Source organism: Chiloscyllium punctatum, chromosome 8 (assembly GCF_047496795.1).
Source record: "Chiloscyllium punctatum isolate Juve2018m chromosome 8, sChiPun1.3, whole genome shotgun sequence".
In the NCBI taxonomy this organism is placed as follows: Eukaryota; Metazoa; Chordata; class Chondrichthyes; order Orectolobiformes; family Hemiscylliidae; genus Chiloscyllium; species Chiloscyllium punctatum.
This window is the reverse complement of record NC_092746.1, coordinates 7,447,352-7,465,130: the sequence shown is the minus strand read 5'-3', so window position 1 is coordinate 7,465,130 and position 17,779 is coordinate 7,447,352. Positions and strand designations below refer to the sequence as shown.

The window sequence follows — 17,779 nt, the reverse complement described above, 5'->3', positions numbered from 1 at the left end:
TTATTCTCAGGCAGTCCTTAGTCCCCACAAGGACTATGCAGTGGTCACTCTTACCGATACTGTTATGGACCGATGCATCTGTAGCTGGTAGATTGGTAAGGATGAGGTCAACTATGTTTTTCCCTCACCACCTGCTGCAGACCCAGTCTAGCAGTTATGTCCTTTAGGACCTGATCAGCTCGATCAGTAGTGCTGTTGCTGAGCTACTCTTGATGGTAGACATTGAAATCTCCCACCCAGAGTACATTTTGTGACCTTGCCATCTTCTGGGCTTCCTCCAAATGTTGGTCAACATGAAGGAGTACTAATTGAGGGAAAAGGGTACATTGTGATTAGCAGGAGATTTCCTTGTCCATGTTTAACCTGAAGCCATGTGATTTCATGGGGGCCGGAGTCCGTGTTGAGCTTTCCCTGGGGAAATCCCTCCTGACTGTGTACTTCTGTGCTGTCATTTGTGCCGGTCTGTCTTGCAGGTGGGACAAGATAGATATTCAAGGATGGTGGTGTCTGGAGTATTGTAAGGCATGGTTCCATGTGTATGACTACATCAGGCTGTTGCTTGACTAGTTTGTGAGACAGCTCTCCCGAGTTTGGTACTAGGCCCCAGATGTTAATAAGGAAGACTTTGCAGGATCAACAGGACCATTTCTGCAGTTGTCTTTTCCAGTGCTTATGTCGACTCTGTGATCCATCCAGTTTCATTTCTTTGAGGCTTTGTAGTGATTGGTACAACTGAATGTCTTCCTAGGCCATTTCAGAGGGCAATTGAGTCAACCATATTTCTGTGCATTTGGAGCCCCATGTAGGCCAGGTGAGGGTGGCAGATTTCCTTCTCTGAAGGACATGAGTAAACCAGATGGGCTTTTCTGGAAATGAATCAGTAAATTCTTAATTCTTGATTTTTTTTTTGTGGCATTCAAATTCCACCATCTGCTGTGGCGGCATTCAAACCCAGGTCCCCAGAACATTAGCTGAGTTTCTGAATTATAGTCTCGGGATAATATCACAAGGCCATTGCCCCTACGCAGTTTCACAGATTCACCACCTTCTGAGAGAGGAAAGTTCACTGCGTTGTAGTTTGAAATGGCCTCGCACCTATCTGAGACTTTGACTTTCTGGTTGGGGGGTGTAAAGAAAACTTTCCTTGACCAGGGAACATAACACATGTCCAGTCTGTCCAACCCTATCGGAATTTTGTTTGAGAGATCCCCCTCATTTGTCCAAACTCCAGTGAATATGTGCATAGTTGACCCAATCTCTTCCCATTTGATAATCTTCCATCCCAGGAATTAGTCTGGTGAGTCTTCACCGATGCTCTCTATAGTAAATACATTTTTTTTGGAAAACTAAGGAAATTAAAACTGCACAATACACCAAGTGAGGTCTCACCTAAGGCCCTGTCCAGCTGCAGTCAGACATTCTTATCCCAGTCCTCAAAGCCTCTTGCATGAAGATCCACATACAGTTTGTCTTCCTAGCTGCTTACTGCACCTGGTATGCTTGCTTTAACAACCAATGTACAAGGACGCCCAGGTCCTTTTGAACATATTTCCCAAACTAATACCGTTTAAATAATGTATATCCGTTTGTGTAGAAGTACTGCCAGACTTCACGTTTATTCATACTATGCTGCATTTACCAATTCCATCTGTCTAAGTTCCCATAAAGCATCTTTACATCCTCTTCACTCTCAATTTCACCTAGTTTTGTGTCATCAGCAAAGTTGACAATATTACATTTGAAACAGCTGGAAGCACTGATCCCTGCCCTATCCCACTTTTCACTGCCTTCTACTCTGAAAATGACCCATTTACTGTTATTTTCTGTCTGCTACTTAATTCGTAATCCATGCTAGATATTACCACTATTCCATGTACTTTAATTTTGCACGATAACCTTTTATGTGGTACTTTATTAAAACAACTTCTTGAAAATCCAAATACACTTATTCTCCCTCCTCTATTCATCTGATTCTGTTCTCAAAAAACAGTACATTTGTCAAACGCTTAATTTAAGCCTATTATCTAATTTAATCATTCACAGAATTTGTGCAAAGTCGGCTAGGTGAGCACTAATTGCCCCTTCTCAAGTATCCTCTAAGGTGGTGATGTATTGCGAGCTATGGCATAGAGAAATGTTAATTCCTTAATCATTGTTTTGCTCTCATTTCCTTCAAAATTGACATATGAATTGAGATGTTCTTTTTGTAGCCTTTAGAGACCAAACTGATTTCTGAAACATCCGGATTATGCCAGCCAGACCAAGTGGCAAAAATCATTGTGAAAGATGCTGTGGTAAGTGTCAAAAGAAAGCTTGAAAAATTTATGCATGTTGTAAATTTTATTCACAGATTCTGCACATGCTATTTGAAAAGTTTTGTCTTCAGGAGAACTGTGAAGTCGCCAAGTCTCCTGCTGCCAAGATTCTAGATCTAGCCAGGGCTGCCTTCAGTGCACTGAGACTGTGTAACCACCATAAACAGGGCTAATTTGTTGATGCCTAAAATGACAATCAATGGGAATTGTTCAAAAAGCAATGTGACAATCTCTAGGCAATGATTCTCAAACCTTTTCTTGGCATGACCCCATTTTAATGCCTACCATTGAGAGAAACTAGCTGAAAACTTAAGTAGAATCTAGATTAGAGTGGTGCTGGAAAAGCACAGCAGGTCAGGCAGCATCCGAGGAGCAGGAAAATCGACGTTTCAGGCAAAAGACCTTAATCAGTAATGAGGCTGGGAGCCTTGGAGGTGGAGAGATAAACGAGAGGGGCTGGAGCTCAGGTTTTGGGGAGTCAGGAGGTGAACTACATGCTTGTCTCTGACCTGCTCTTTCTGATGAAGGGCTTTTGCCCAAACTGTCAATTTCCCTGCTCGTCGAATGCTTCCTGACCTGCTGTGCTTTTCCAGCACCACTCTAATGTAGACTCTGGTTTCCAGCATCTGCAGTCCTCACTTTTGCCAAGTTGAAAACTTAAGTACAAGTGGTGATGAGTGAGGGTGAGGAGACTTCAGCTGTAGTGGTGAGAATGAAAGGAGTTAAGCTCAGCGTTCCCTTCTGCCAATCCCAACCTCCCCTCCTCTCCCCTGTCCATACCACACACCTCAAAATCATGGCATGGTTGATGAAAAGATAGGCAGAAAACAAAACTAATGCATTTTGTGTAGGCTTTTCTTAACAACACAGATCGGGCCACAGTGAGCTGTCAGTTAGGTCATGCCCACCAGGAGGCAAAAAAGACACACTAAAGGAGCGTGGCAGCTGTCAGCAATCAGTCTGAGCTCCATGACAGCCATTGTTGTCTTGAGGTTTGCAACTCCAAGATCTCATTTTGGGGTCCTACTATGGTTAAAGAGAGGACTGCAGATGCTGGAGATCAGAGTCTAGTGTGTGGTGCTGGAAAAGCACAGCAAGTCAGGTGACATCCGAGAAGCAGGAGAATCAATGTTTCGGGCATAAGCCCAACCCCTACTAGGCTTGTAACCCAGTGTTTGGGGAGCCCTTTGCCTGAGATCAAAATAGAATAATGAAAGACTGGTGAGAGACAACATAGCTGTATTTTAAAAAATCTTGGTGGAGTGGTAAAATGCAAAGATTGCAAAGGGTGACAAAATATAACATGAACTCCCAGAAGAGAGAAGTGGGCAAAAAGTATTTCAAGCAATAGTAAAGTCAACGCACAGCAATTGTCATTTATATTAGAGTCTTGGCCTGAGCAATGTAAACCCCTGAAGTTGATGTTGATATTGTCACTGAAAATGAGGATAATGAGCAGAAAATACTGTCAGTATTTATGTCAGAAAAGGTAATGGCATGTTGGACATCTTTTGATCTCTCAGGGCCGCTTGACTATAATTTTGTGAAGTTGTCTCAATTTGAGAATGGCTCTTTATAGTTAAGTTTTGCATACTGCTATTTGAGAAACACTGAAACTAGGGAATTATAAACCAGTAACATGTTTTGGAAATTACTTATGAGTCTATTGTTAAAGATATTATATTTGAACACCTTGTTAGTTTTCAGCTAATTAATAAAATCTAACATCGGTAAATGAAAGGTGATATGGAATTTTTGAAGGGTCATAATAAAGTAGTGGATAAGGGAATGCCAGTAAATATCAAATGCCTATTGGAAATTAATAAGTAATAAAATTCCTCACATTGTGTGCACTGTTGTTGAAACTCCTGTGTTGAAGAATTCCCTCATTAAAAAATTGGCTGCGTAATACGGGCAGAATAGGATAATAGATAGGAACTCAATTGGTGGAAGAGAATGAATGGTTTCCTGCAGGAAACCAATGTTGGACTACATGTGTTCACAGTATTTATTAACAACTTGGATCTATGGCTTTCTGTCCCATCATCTAAGTTTTCTAACAGCTTAGATCTGTAATGATGTAAGCAGTGTGATGGAGAGGTAAAAGTATGAAGAGATATTGATAAGCTTTGAGTGAATATTTAGCATTGTGGCAAATAGATTTCAATGTAAGCAATTGTAGTAATTCATTTTGAACCTAAAAATGATAGAACAGGATACTTTTTCTAAATGGTGAAAAGCTTGAATTCAAAAAAGGCAGAGGATCTGAACATTATTTTCAGAATAATTCATGACATTTTAACAATCAAAATGTCAATGGAATGCTGGTCTTTGTATCTAGAAGACTAGAATATATGGGTGTAGATATTATACTATGACTATGTAAAACTGTGGTTAAACATCATGGTACTGGCCGCAGTTCTGGTACTAAAGCTTAGGAAGGGTATACTGGCTTTGGAGAGATTGCTCTGTGTATATTTACCAGAATAATCCTTTATTTCCAACAATTAAAATATAAAGACATTTTATAAATCTTGTGTTGCGTTCTCTAGAATTTAGAAAGTTGAGGCGTCGATATTTTATTAAATGTTTAAGGACTAATAGGGAAGATAGCGTCAAACTACCTAATTGACTGAGATTAGGACTGAGGACCATAGCCAAAACACATTTCAGGAGTGAAATTCAAAAATACTTTACTGCAAACTGCAACAGAGATATAGGACTCTTCTGCAATCACAATATTGCTTGACTAATCAAAAGTGAAATAGTTCAGATGCTGGAAACCTGAAACAAACAAAATGCTGGAGAAACTCAGGTCTGGCTGAAGTCCAGTTTGACTTCAAAACTCTGGAGTCCTACTTGCCACATTCCAAAATGAATTCAGTAAATTATTCATTGAGTCATAGAGATGTACAGCATGGAAACAGAGCCTTTTGGTCCAATTCGTCCATGCTGACCAGGTATCCTAACCTAAACTAGTTGCATTTGCCAGCACTTAGCCCATATCCCTCTAAACCCTTCCTATTCATATACCCATCCAGGTGCCTTTTTAAATGCTATAATTGTATCAGCCTCCTCCACTTCCTTTAGCAGCTCCTTCCAAATGCACAGCATCCTCTGCATGAGAAGGTTTCCCGTTAGGTCCCTTTTTATATCTTTCCCCTCTGACCATAAACCTATGTCCTCTACTTCTATAGCTCCCCACCCGGCCAAGGAAAACATTGTCTATTTACACTATCCAAGCCCTCCTGATTTTATAAACCTCTATAAGGTCACCCTTCAGCCTCTGAAGCCCCAGCCCATTCAGCGTTTCCTTATAGTTCAAACTCTCCTCCCCGGCAACATCCTGGTAAATCTTTTCTGAGCTCTTCCAAGTTTCACAACCTTCTTCCAATACAAAGGAGACCAGAATTGCATGCACTACTCCAAAAGTGGTCTAACCAATGTCCTATACAGCCACAACATGACCTCCCAACTCCTGTAGAAAGTGACGACTGCAGATGCTGGAGATCAGCTGAAAATGTGTTGCTGGAAAAGCGCTGCAGGTCAGGCAGCATCCGAGGAACCGGAGAATCGAGGTTTCGGGCAGAAGCCCTTCTTCCTGAAGAAGGGCTTATGCCCGAAACCTCAATTCTCCTGTTCCTTGGATGCTGCCTGACCTGCGCTTTTCCAGCAACACATTTTCAGCTCCCAACTCCTGTACTCTATAGTCCGACCAATAAAGGAAAGCATACCAAACGCTGCCTTCACTATTCTATCTGCCTGTGACTCTACTTTCAAGGAGCGATGAACCTGCACTCCAAGGTTTCTTTTTGTTCAGCAACACTCCCCTGGATCTTACCATTAAGTGTATAAGTCCTGCTCTGATTTGTTCTTCCAAAATGCAGCACCTTGCATTTACCTAAATTTAAACTCCATCTGTTACTCCCTCAGCCCATTGGCCCATCTGATCAAGATCCCATTGTACTCTGAAGTAACCTTTGCTGTCCATTGCACCTCCAATTTTGGTGTTGGCTGCCAACTTACTATCTATACTTCCTATGTTTACATCCAAATCATTTATATAAATGACAAAAAGCAGTGGACCCAGCACCAATCCTTGTGGCACTCCATTGGTCACAGGCCTACAGTCTGAAAAGCAACCCTCCAACACCACCCTCAGCCTTGAAGCCAGTTCTGTATCCAAATGGTTAGCTCTTCCTGTATTCCATGAGATCTAACCTTGCTTACCAGACTCCCATCAGGAACTTTGTCGAACGCCTCACTGACGTCCATATAGATCATGTCTACTGCTCTGGCCTCCTCAATCCTCCTTGTTACTTCTACAAAAAACTCAATCAAGTTCGTGAAACATGATTTTCCATGTACAATGCCATGTTGACTATCCCTAATCAGTCCTTGTCTTTCCAAATACACAAGTCCTGTTCCCTCTGGATTCCCTCCAACAACTTGCCCACCACCGATGTCAGGCTCACCGGTCTATAGTTCCTTGGCTTTTCCTTGCCACTTTTTCTAAACAGTGGCTCCACATTAGCCAAGCTCCAGTATTCAGGCACCTCACCTGTGACGATCGATGATACAAATATCTTAACAAGGGCCCTGTCAATCAATTCTCAAGTTTCCCGCAGTATCCTGGGGTACACTTGATCAGGTCCTGGTGATTTATCCACTTTTAAGTGTTTCAAGACATCCAGCACCATGACCTCTGTAATATGGCATTTTTTGTGATGTCACCATTTACTTCCCTATATTCTATATCTTCCATGTCCTTCTCCCGAGCAATTCACTTCAATAACTAGATATTGTATAAACAGTATTTATTAATATACTTTATGAATGGAAACCTTATCCAATCCAATACTGTGATTGTGTTTTAAGGCACTTTGATATGGTGGAATATGCCACTTTAGTCATAAAAACGATTGTGGGAGAGGAACTACAAACCTCCTGGAGTTAACGACAAATAAATGGTATTTCTGGTCTTGCTCAAATCCTAAGAACCAAAAAATTCTTGGTGTGCAGAGTTGAGTGACTTGGTATGTGATGAATCTGTGAGAACATGAGTAAATTTATTACCAAATAAAATTGCTTTTGCTAAATAGGAAATTATTAGAATGGTGCTGGGAAAGCACAGCAGTTCAGGCAGCATCCAAGGAGCAGTAAAATCGATGTTTCAGGCAAAAGCCCTTCATCAGGTATATTCCTGATGAAGAAATTTTGCCCGAAACGTCGATTTTACTGCTCCTCGGAAGCTGCCTGAACTGCTGTGCTTCTCCAGCACCATTCTAATCTAGACTCTGGTTTCCAGCATCCGCAGTCATTGTTTTTAACCTAAATAGGATATGTCCCAGTATATTTCACAACCGAATTTATATGAACCCCCTTACTGCCTTCTGTTATTACCTCTTTACAACCAGAATGTGTTCATTATATTATTGGGTTAAGATGCAACTTGTCTGCCACTTATGTATTTTTAAACATAATATATCACAGAATTATATGTGCAACTGTATCACTTGATTGTACAATGAGAATTAAACTTCCAATATTTGTACAAAGGATTGAGCGTAACTATTTTACTGTAGAAAACATGTCTGCCATTTAAATGTGATGAATATAAGCCTCTCTTTTCATGCTTCTGTCATCTTGCCCTTTAACCAGCAAGGAAACTTTAACAGCTCAGTTGGTTCTGATGGGTATATGCTTTCATCACTCACTTGTGGTATGTCTCCTGTCACCACTATTACAGAGGGTCTTCAGCAGGTACGTGAATAATTTATAATACATTTTGTTACTCTCTGATTTCTGACAGCTATTCAAAGTGAAGTTCTTCTTTTGTATTTGTACATTTTATTTCACCATTGCCAGATTTTATAAATGTTAGTCAGTTTTTCCTTTTTAGGCCCAAAATTGTTGAAAGTTGCAGCTTTGAGTGAGTTTTCTGAAATCTTGCTGTTTGTGTAGACCTCAGTTTAGTATCCTGCACTTCTTTCAGCTGCACACAGAAATGAAGTTTGGTTTGGCCTCTAGTGTATTCCTTCTCCACCTTTTCAAATAAAGTTTTTAAAAATAGTTGAGTCTCTTCACATTCTAGATTAACGTACAACTCCAATGCCTCAAATGAATGGTCGCTGTTATGATCAGGTAAAGGACTGTTAACATTTTACAGAGAAATCCAAGCAGAGAGTGGGGTGCTCGAAAAGCACAGCAGGTCAGGCAGCCTCCGAGGAACAGGGGAAATCAATGTCTTGGGCATAAGCCCTTCATTTTCTGATGAAGGGCTTATGCCCAAGACATTGATTTCCCCTGCTCCTCCGAGGCTGCCTGACCTGCTGTGCTTTTCTAGCACCACACTCTTGACTCTGATCTCCAGCATCTGCAGTCCTCACTTTTTTTCTCCTAGAGAAATCCAAGCATCTCCGTTTAAAAAATCAGCTCCATCATAAAGTTGCATTTTTTTAAAAACTAGGCACAAGCTTTATTGTAAAAAAAAAAGCAATACAATTATTTAGCACTATAGTTTATTCCTACATGTACTATGGTGTTAGATTTACTACTTACTTTCCCCCCAAAATGTTTCTTGTGTTCTTCGGTTCATTGAAAGTGAGTTGGGTTGGCTGGGCCAGCATTTGTTGCCCCTTCCTAACTGCATGGAGAAAATAGTGGTGAGTTGCTGTCTGAAACTGCTGCAGTCCTTGAGGGTTTAAGAGCATCAAGTTTACGAGCACATAATTCTAAGTCAGGATGGTATGTAACTTGGAAGGGTACTTGTGACTTGTAAGACATTTCCATGCATCTGCTGTAATGTTCTTCATGGGTGGCAGAGGTTCTGAGTATGAGAGTTGCTCTCAGACCAGCATCAGTGAGTTACTGTAGTGCACCGTGCTGCAATGGTGGTAGAGGGATGAATGCTCAAGGTAGTGAATGGTTTGCTAATCAAGCAGGCTGCATTGTCTGTTTGGGGGGGGGGGGGGAGAAGGGAATGTCATTAATGAAGCAGCTGAAGATGGGCCTGGAACACCACCCTGAGGACCTCTTTCAGTGATGTTCTATGGCTGAGATGATTGGCCTCCATCATCCACAACCAATTTGCTTTGTACTAAGAATTCCACCCAATGGAGAGTTATGCCCTTGATCTCCATGGATCTCTGTTTTGTCAGAGCTTCTTGATGCCACACTCAGTCAAATACTCCCATGATAACAAGGGCAGTCACTGGCTCATCACCTTTGCAGTTCAGCTCCTTTTGTCCATCTTTGTAACAAGAATGCAATGATGCTAGGAGTAACTAAACTTGGCCAAATTGATCATCTATGATCAGGATATTCCTTTGCCAAAGTGATCAAACAGCAGTTACAATGACCCCTTCAAAAACTTTGAGCTCAGTATGTCATGATATCTTAAATTCTTTTACCATATATGTGCAAGAATTACTTTTAGTTCTCCTCCGCTCTGGCAATTCTCAAGCATTAAACCCTAATTTACTAGCTCTTGATTGTACATATCTTGGTCAAACCCTTTTTAGATTAGATTAGATTAGATTACTTACAGTGTGGAAACAGGCCCTTCGGCCCAACAAGTCCACACCGCCCCACCGAAGCGCAACCCACCCATACCCCTACATCTACCCCTTACCTAACGCTATGGACAATTTAGCATGGTCAATTCACCTGCCTTGCACATCTTTGGACTGTGGGAGGAAACCGGAGCACCCGGAGGAAACCCACGCAGACACAGGGAGAATGTGCAAACTCCACACAGTCAGTCGCCTGAAGCGGGAATTGAACCCGGGTCTCTGGCGCTGTGAGGCAGCAGTGCTAACCACTGTGCCACTGCCCTTGTGAATATTTTTTTCATGCTTCCAAGTGAATCTGCTAGTTTCTTTCTTTGTTGCAAGACTCTGTGTGGAGTGCCATTTGTAGGTCCTTCCACTAGTTTCAATGTAACTCATTTTCCAGTTTCTGTTCTCAAAGTTCAAATAGAGTCCGACCTGTATTCCACTCGGTGAATATTGAACTTAGATTTTCCACTCTGTTTTCAGCATAGATCAAACATAATGTGAAGTTCAAACTGCAGCTAGGTTTTTCAGCAGCTAACTAGATAAATTGGTATCTGATAGCCTTCCAAAGCTGTGCCAAGCTCTTAGAGGGCAAGTCTGTTCAGGATGTCCTTAAACTGGCAACTAGATCAGTTTATCACACTGTTAGAACGTAGTCATAGAGATGTACAGCATGGAAACAGACCCTTTGGTCCAGTTCATCTATGCTGACCAGATATCCAACCCAATCTAGTCTCACCTGCCAGCACCCGGCCCATATCCCTCCAAACCCTTCCTATTCATATACCCATCCAAATGCCTCTTAAACGTTGCAATTGTACCAGCCTCCTCCACTTCCTCTGTCGGCTCATTCCATACCTGTACCACCCTCTATGTGTGGAAAAAGTTGCCCCGTAGGTCTCTCTTATATCTTTCCCCTCTCATCCTAAACCTATGCCCTCTATTTCTGGATTCCCCAACCCCAGACTTTGCCTATTTAACCTATCCATGCCCCTCGTAATTTTGTAAACCTCTATAAGGTCACCCCTCAGCTTCCGACACTCCATGGAAAACAGCCCCAGCCTGTTCAGCCTCTCCCTATAGCTCAAATCCTCCAACCCTGGCAACATCCTTGTAAATCTTTTCCGAACCCTTTCAAGTTTCACAACATCTTTCTGATAGGAAGGAGGCCAGAATTGCGCACACTGATCTGATGAAATAAATCAATTTTACAATCTTTCAGGGTTTGCTGAATGCTTTAAAACAATTCAGCTCCAAGTATCAAATAAATACTCTCTCTGGACTGCACTTTTTGCATACCTTCTGGACACAGTGTTCAGTTCTTTAGCTAAGTAAGCCTACCCACTCTTTCATAACTCTTCTATTTTGACTTTTTAAAACTTTTGAACTGTCATTTCTTCAGTGTTATGGCAGTCTCTAAAGCACAGCATTTTAATAGCCTTACATTTTTATCTCCCCAGAACTGAAAATTACTGCTAAATTACGAAAATACACCATTAACAACATATATTTATAATATTTTCCTACTGCAACCGGTTTTGTAGAAGAGAAGTTCGGTTAACTAATCTATTGGCTTTTTTGAGGCTGAGCAGTGGTTATACAGTACTTACATTATCAGAAGTTTGTCAAAAATGTACTCAAACTAAAAGCTTCTGTGGACAATAGAAGCTCATTATGTTGGGGATGTATTGGCATGGATGGATGGATGGATGATTAGTTGGCTAACAATACTAACATAAATAGGTCTCTTTAAATTGGCAAGATGTAACAAATAGTGTTACAATAAGTCCCTTGAAAGAATAGTTGGAAAGTATGGTTGCTAAGTTTGCTGATAGTTTGGAAAGAATATTGTGAATAAGTGACAAGGAGGCAGTGAAAAGATATGGATAGGTTTGGTCAGTTGGCAATTAAATGGTAAATGGTGTAAGATTTAATGCTAATCTCTTACATGGGAGCTTTATCAAAAGCCTTCTGAACGTCCAAGTAAACTGCATCCAATGGCTGCTTTTTGAGCTGTACTAATTACATTATTTCCAAATCGCAGTAGGTTTGCAAGCTTGATTTCCCTCTTTGTAAATTCATGCTGTCTGTATCTGATCCTGTCTCTATTTTTCAAGTGCTCTGGTGTGAAATCTTTTATAATGGACTCTTACACTTTCCCCACTACTGATGTAAGGCTAACTGGTCTATAATTCCCTGTTTTCTCGTTCTCCATTTCACTCTTTAAGATAGTGGGATTCTATTAGCCTCACTTCGTCCCATAGGAGTTGTTCCAGACTCATCCACTATTTCTAGGGATTCTTTACTCTGGAATATAGATTCTTGGGTTATTCGGGTGTTATTGACCTTTAAACCCATTAATTTCTCTAATACCATTTCCTTAGTAATATCAACTTCCTTTACTTCCTCCCTCTTTACATTGCATTCCCTGACTTTGTAACTCCTTTATGAAGACTGAGCCAAAATATATTTTCAATTGTCTGAAGAACGGTCACTGGAGATAGAGGTGTCATGTGATCCAGTTGTTGTAGAATTTTAGGAAATTGGAACAGGTGTATGCCATATGATCCATTGACCTTTTGCTCCCTTTAATTGAAGTTTGGGGTAAACTTTCAGCATTAGTTCCATTTTCCTGTCCCATGCCTAATTCTCTTGGTATCTAAAATCTTTCAATCTTGTTTTGAAAGTACTCAGACCATCTGCTGAAAGCAGTTTCTTGATTAATCCCCAGCTTGGTTTCTAATTCTGGTTCTTGATTTAAACTCTGGTGGAAAATTCAACTTGACTTTAGTTGTACAAACTGATTTTACAATTATTTTCCCCGTCCAGTTAATGAGTGGTTTTAACAGACTCCTAAACATATACAGATGGGAACAGACCCTTCGGTCCACTTCATCCATGCCTACTAGATATCCTGAGTAAATCTAGTCCTATTTGCCTCCTATCCCTCTCAACCCTTTCTGTTCGTATACCCATCCAGATGCCTTTTAAATGTTATAATTGTACCAGCCCCCTCCACTTCCTCTAGCAGCTCATTCCATACACGTACCACCCTATGTGTGGAAAAAGTTCCCCCTCAGTTTTCTTCTAAATCTTGATCCTCTCACCTTAAACCTGTGCCCTCTAGTTCTGAACTCCGCCACACTGGGGAAAATATCTTCTCTGTTTACCTTATCCATGTCCCTCATGATTTTATAAACCTCTGAGGTCACCCTTCTGCCTTTGATGGTCCAGGGAAAGTCGCCTCAGCTTATTCAGCCTCTCCCTATAGCTCACACCCTCCAAGCCTAGCGATAAATCCTTGTAATTCTTGTCTGAACCCTTTTCAGCTTTGTAACATGCTCCCTAGTAGGGAGATCAGAATTGTGTACACTATTCCAATAGTGGCCTAACCAGTCTCTTGTGCAGCTGCAACATGACCTCCCAACTCCTATACTCAGTATACTGACCAATAACGGCAAGCATGCCAAATACCACCTTCACTATCCTATCTACCTGCAACTCCCATTTTCAAGGAAATTGCACTTCAAGGTCTCTATGTTCAGCAACACTCTCCAGGACCTTTATCATTAAGTGTACATGTTCTGCTCTGATTTACCTTTGGCCCATCCACTACTTTTCATTTACATAAATGATTTGGATGCGAGCATAAGAGGTAGAGTTAGTAAGTTTGCAGATGACACCAAAATTGTAGATGTAGTGGACAGTGAAGAAGGTTACCTCAGATTACAACGGGATCTTGATCAGATGGTCCAATGGGCTGAGACGTGGCAGGTGGAGTTTAATTTAGTTAAATGCGAGGTGCTGCATTTTGGGAAAGCAAGTCAAAGCAGAAATTATACACTTCATGGTAAGGTCTTGGGGAGTGTTGCTTAACAAAGAGACCTTGGAGTGCAGGTTTATAGCTCCTTGAAAGTAGAGTCACAGGTAGATAGGAAAGTGAAGAAGGCATTTGGTATGCTTTCCTTTATTGGTCAGAGTATTGAGTACAAGAGTTGGGAGGTCATGTTGCAGCTGTACAGGACATTAGTTAGGCCAGTGTTGGAATATTGCGTGCAATTCTGGTCTCCTTCCTATCGGAAAGATGTTGAGAAACTTGAAAGGGTTCAGAAAAGATTACCAAGGATGTTGCCAGGGTTGGAGGATTTGAGCAATAGAGAGACGTTGAATAGGCATGGATAGGATAAATGGACAAAGTCTTTTCCCAGGGGTAGGGTAGTCCAGAACGAGAGGGCATAGGTTTAGGGTGAGAGGGGAAAGATATAAAAGACACCTCAGGGGCAACTTTTTGACGCAGTGCATGGTATATGTATGGAATGAGCTGCCAGAGGATGTGGTGGAGGCTAATACGGTTGTAACATTTAAAAGGCATCTGGATGGGTATATGAATAGGAAGAGTTTGGAGGGTTTTGGGCCAGGTGCTGGCAGGTGGGACTAGGTTGGGTTGGGATATCTGGTCGGCATGGATGAGTTGGACCAAAGGATCTGCTTCCGTGCTGTACATCTGACTATGACTACTCTGAGGTAACCTCCTTCGCTGCTTACCGCACCTCCAATTTTGATGTCATCTGCAAATTTACTAATCATACCTCCTATATTCATATAATGTTTGGATTGATCTTCCTTTTTAATAAACAAATGAAACTTAATAAATCTTAAGTATGTCACTCTGTAAACCAGTCAATGTAATTCAATTTCAAGACTCTAATTAGAAGGTAGGAAATGGAACTCTTGTGTTTAAACAAACATTACTTTCAACATTGTCTTAATGATGTATCTCCTTTTCTTTCTAGATTGTTACCATGGGCCTTTTCCGCACAATTGCTCTGTTTTACTTGGGAAGTTTTGACAGCATTGTGCGTCGTTGTATGATACAGCAAGAAAAGTGTATAGGCTTGGAAAAGAAGGATTAATCTCTCCTCGAGTTTGGAGGTTAAGGATCAGACTTTGAAAAATAAATATTGAAGGAGATGTTTCAGTCTTGCCCCTCCACTCCTGATCTTAGTGGCATCAGATCTTTTGGGTTGGAGTGGGGTCTGACTGTGTGGTACAAAGAGAAGACCACAGTGGTACGTTAGCAGTACGACTCTGATGCCTTGAATGGAAATTGCAATATAATTTATAACCAGCATTGATTGGGAGAAGTGCACATGAAAGGCTATAAATCATAGATGCATTTTTTTTATGTATTGTGCTGGCACTATTTTTGTAATTGTTCAATTTATTCCCCTTCCCTTCCCATCCCATCCAAATTAAATGAGAGAACTTGGCTTCATTTGCCCTATGTCCTCTTATTTATTTTTGATGTTCCAATCAAATCAGCAATGGAGTTTTTTTTGCCCTTGTAACGTGTTTCTCTAGCTTTGGTTGTGGCACCATTTGAAATTGAATCCTTTGGCATGATTTGAAGATCTATTGGGTACAGTATATGTAACGGGTTGACCAAATGTTTCATCGGATAGTTGCGAAGCATTTAAATGTGACCCCCCCCCCCCCATATTGTTTTTGAAAACCTTCATTAAAACTGTTAAAAGCCTTCACTCAGCCCATGACATTTTAACATTAACTGAACAATATTTCCGCTTCAATTTGTTAGAGTTTTCAAAGAGTTGGATGAGCATTTATTTTTATTGTGGTATGTAAACTATTGAATAAAATGCTTTACTCTTTCTGTGAAATAGTCAAACTATATCATGTCGCATGGCATTACTTAGAAATTAATAATTTCCTTTTCAAAATTGCTAATTTTGTGTTGACCACTGATCTGATTCTGTAGCCTCAGTATTTAATATTTCGAATGAGTTTTTTTCTGTGTATGTCTATGGTGTATTTCCATAAAAGTCTTGTAAATCCAGCGAAATAACTATAAAATGGATAATAACGTAATCTACACAATGAAATACTTGCCTCTGAATGTTTCAAAGCTCTTTACAGCAAGTTAAATACTTTTGAAGCATAGTCACTTTTGTAATGTAGGGAAATACAACAGACCATTTGTGAGCATGTAGGTTAATGAGAGAAATAACCAGATAATTGGTTACCGATGCATTATGTCGTTTTGGTGTTGGCATTTGGTATGGTATGGTATGGGCGATTTGCTGTCATTTTTATGCAACTATGGACTTGAGATAACTTAATTGCACAACTTAGAGCATGGGGAGGACAAACAATGGCCAGGGTATGAGAAAGTGTTACCCTGTTTAAATGCTGCTATTAGCCCTTTTTAGACCTTTGCATCTGCTGAACCATGTTCGTGGAGCATTAACTTAACATCTCATTTGAAAGATAACATTTCCAACAGTTGGTAATACTGCACTGTTGTCTCTCTTGGCTTTTTATGCAAGTCTTTGCCGTGGAAACTGGCAAGTCTTTGACTTGATGTGAGCGTATAATCACTGAACTCAGGCTGATATGTTGAACCTTTTTTAAAGTAAATTCAGGTGGTTATCAAAGAGAAGATAGATCTTGGATTTTTTTTAATGTGTTTAAAAAGAAGAGCTACAAGACCACAGTCTTATTTATTTGAAAGTTAGTCATACAGCATGGAAACAGACCAACTTGTCCACGCCAACCATGTTTCCAAACTAATCTAATCCCACTTTCCTGTATTTGGCCTGTATCCCTCCATGTAAAGTACTTATCCAAATGCCTTGTGAAATGTTGTAACTGGACCTACATCCACCACTTCCTCTGGCAGTTCATTCCACTTTGTGTAAAAAAAAGTTACCCCTCAGTCTATTTTTTAAAAAAACTTTCTTCTCTCCTTAAAAGTATGTCCCCTAGCTTTGATCTCTCCCAGTTAGGCAAAATACCCTTGCTATGAATATCTTCTCAATGTCCCTCATTTTATAAAGTTCACCCCAACCACCACCTCTCTAGTGAAAAAAGTCCCCGCTATCCAGCCTATTTTTATAACTCAGCCTCCATTCACTGCAACATCCTGATAAATTGGAGCCAAGGTTTAATAATATCCTCCCTATTAGCAGGGTGACCAGAACTGCACGCAGTACTCCAGAAGAGGCCTCACCAGCGTTCTGTACAACCAGAACATAACATTCCCACTTCTATACTCAGTAGTCTGAGAAATGAAAGCAAGTGTGCTAATGCCACCTTAACCACCCTGTGTACCTGTGATGCACATTTCAAAGAATTATACCTGAACCCCTAGGACTCCCTGTTCTACAGCTCCACCCAGGATCCTACCATTAATTGTATATATCCTGCCCTTGTTTGTTTTTGCCGAACTGCAATACCTTCCATTTATCCAAATTAAACTCCATCTACTGCTCCCCAGCCCATTGATCAAGATTTCTTTGTAAACTTAGATAACCTTACTGTCCATTATAGCACCAATTATGGTGTCATCCGCAAACTTACCAACCAAGTCTCCTACCTTCTCATCCAAATCGTTTGTATAAATGACGAACAAAAGTGGACCCAATCCTTGTGGAACACTGCTGGTCACAGGCCTCCAGTCCTCCACCACCACCCTCTGCCTGCCATCAAGCCAATTTTGTATCCAATCTGCAAGCTCACCCTGAATCCCGCGTGATCTAATTTTGCTAATTAGTCCACCCCGGAACCCTGTTAAAGGCTTTACTAACTCTGCCCTCATCAATCTTCCTAGTTATTCCTCAAAAAAACTCAATCAAGTTTGTGAGATATGATTTCCCTCACACACACAACCATGCTGACTGTCCATGATCAGTCCTTGCCTCTCCTCTTGTAAATCCTATCTTTCAAAATCACCCCCAACACTTACTCACCACTCATGTCAGGCTCATCAGACTGTAGTTCCCATACTTCACCTTTCAACCTTTCTTAAATAAAGGTCCAATATTAGCCACCCTCTCGTCCTCCAGCCACTCACTTGTCGTTTATAGATGATACAAATATTCCTGGCCCCTC

At 40.8% G+C, this 17,779-nt stretch overlaps 1 protein-coding gene across 1 annotated transcript in view; it reads left to right on the top strand.

Moving 5' to 3' along the window:
* Positions 1-15,549, top strand: part of kdsr (3-ketodihydrosphingosine reductase) — a 40,316-nt gene extending 24,767 nt beyond the window's left edge. The window contains exons 8-10 of the mRNA XM_072575128.1: positions 2,211-2,294; positions 7,977-8,078; positions 14,665-15,549. Coding sequence (XP_072431229.1) covers positions 2,211-2,294; positions 7,977-8,078; positions 14,665-14,784 — 306 coding nt within the window. The 3' untranslated portion in view covers positions 14,785-15,549. The remainder of the gene's footprint in view (positions 1-2,210; positions 2,295-7,976; positions 8,079-14,664) is intronic.
* Positions 15,550-17,779: the final 2,230 nt, after the last annotated feature.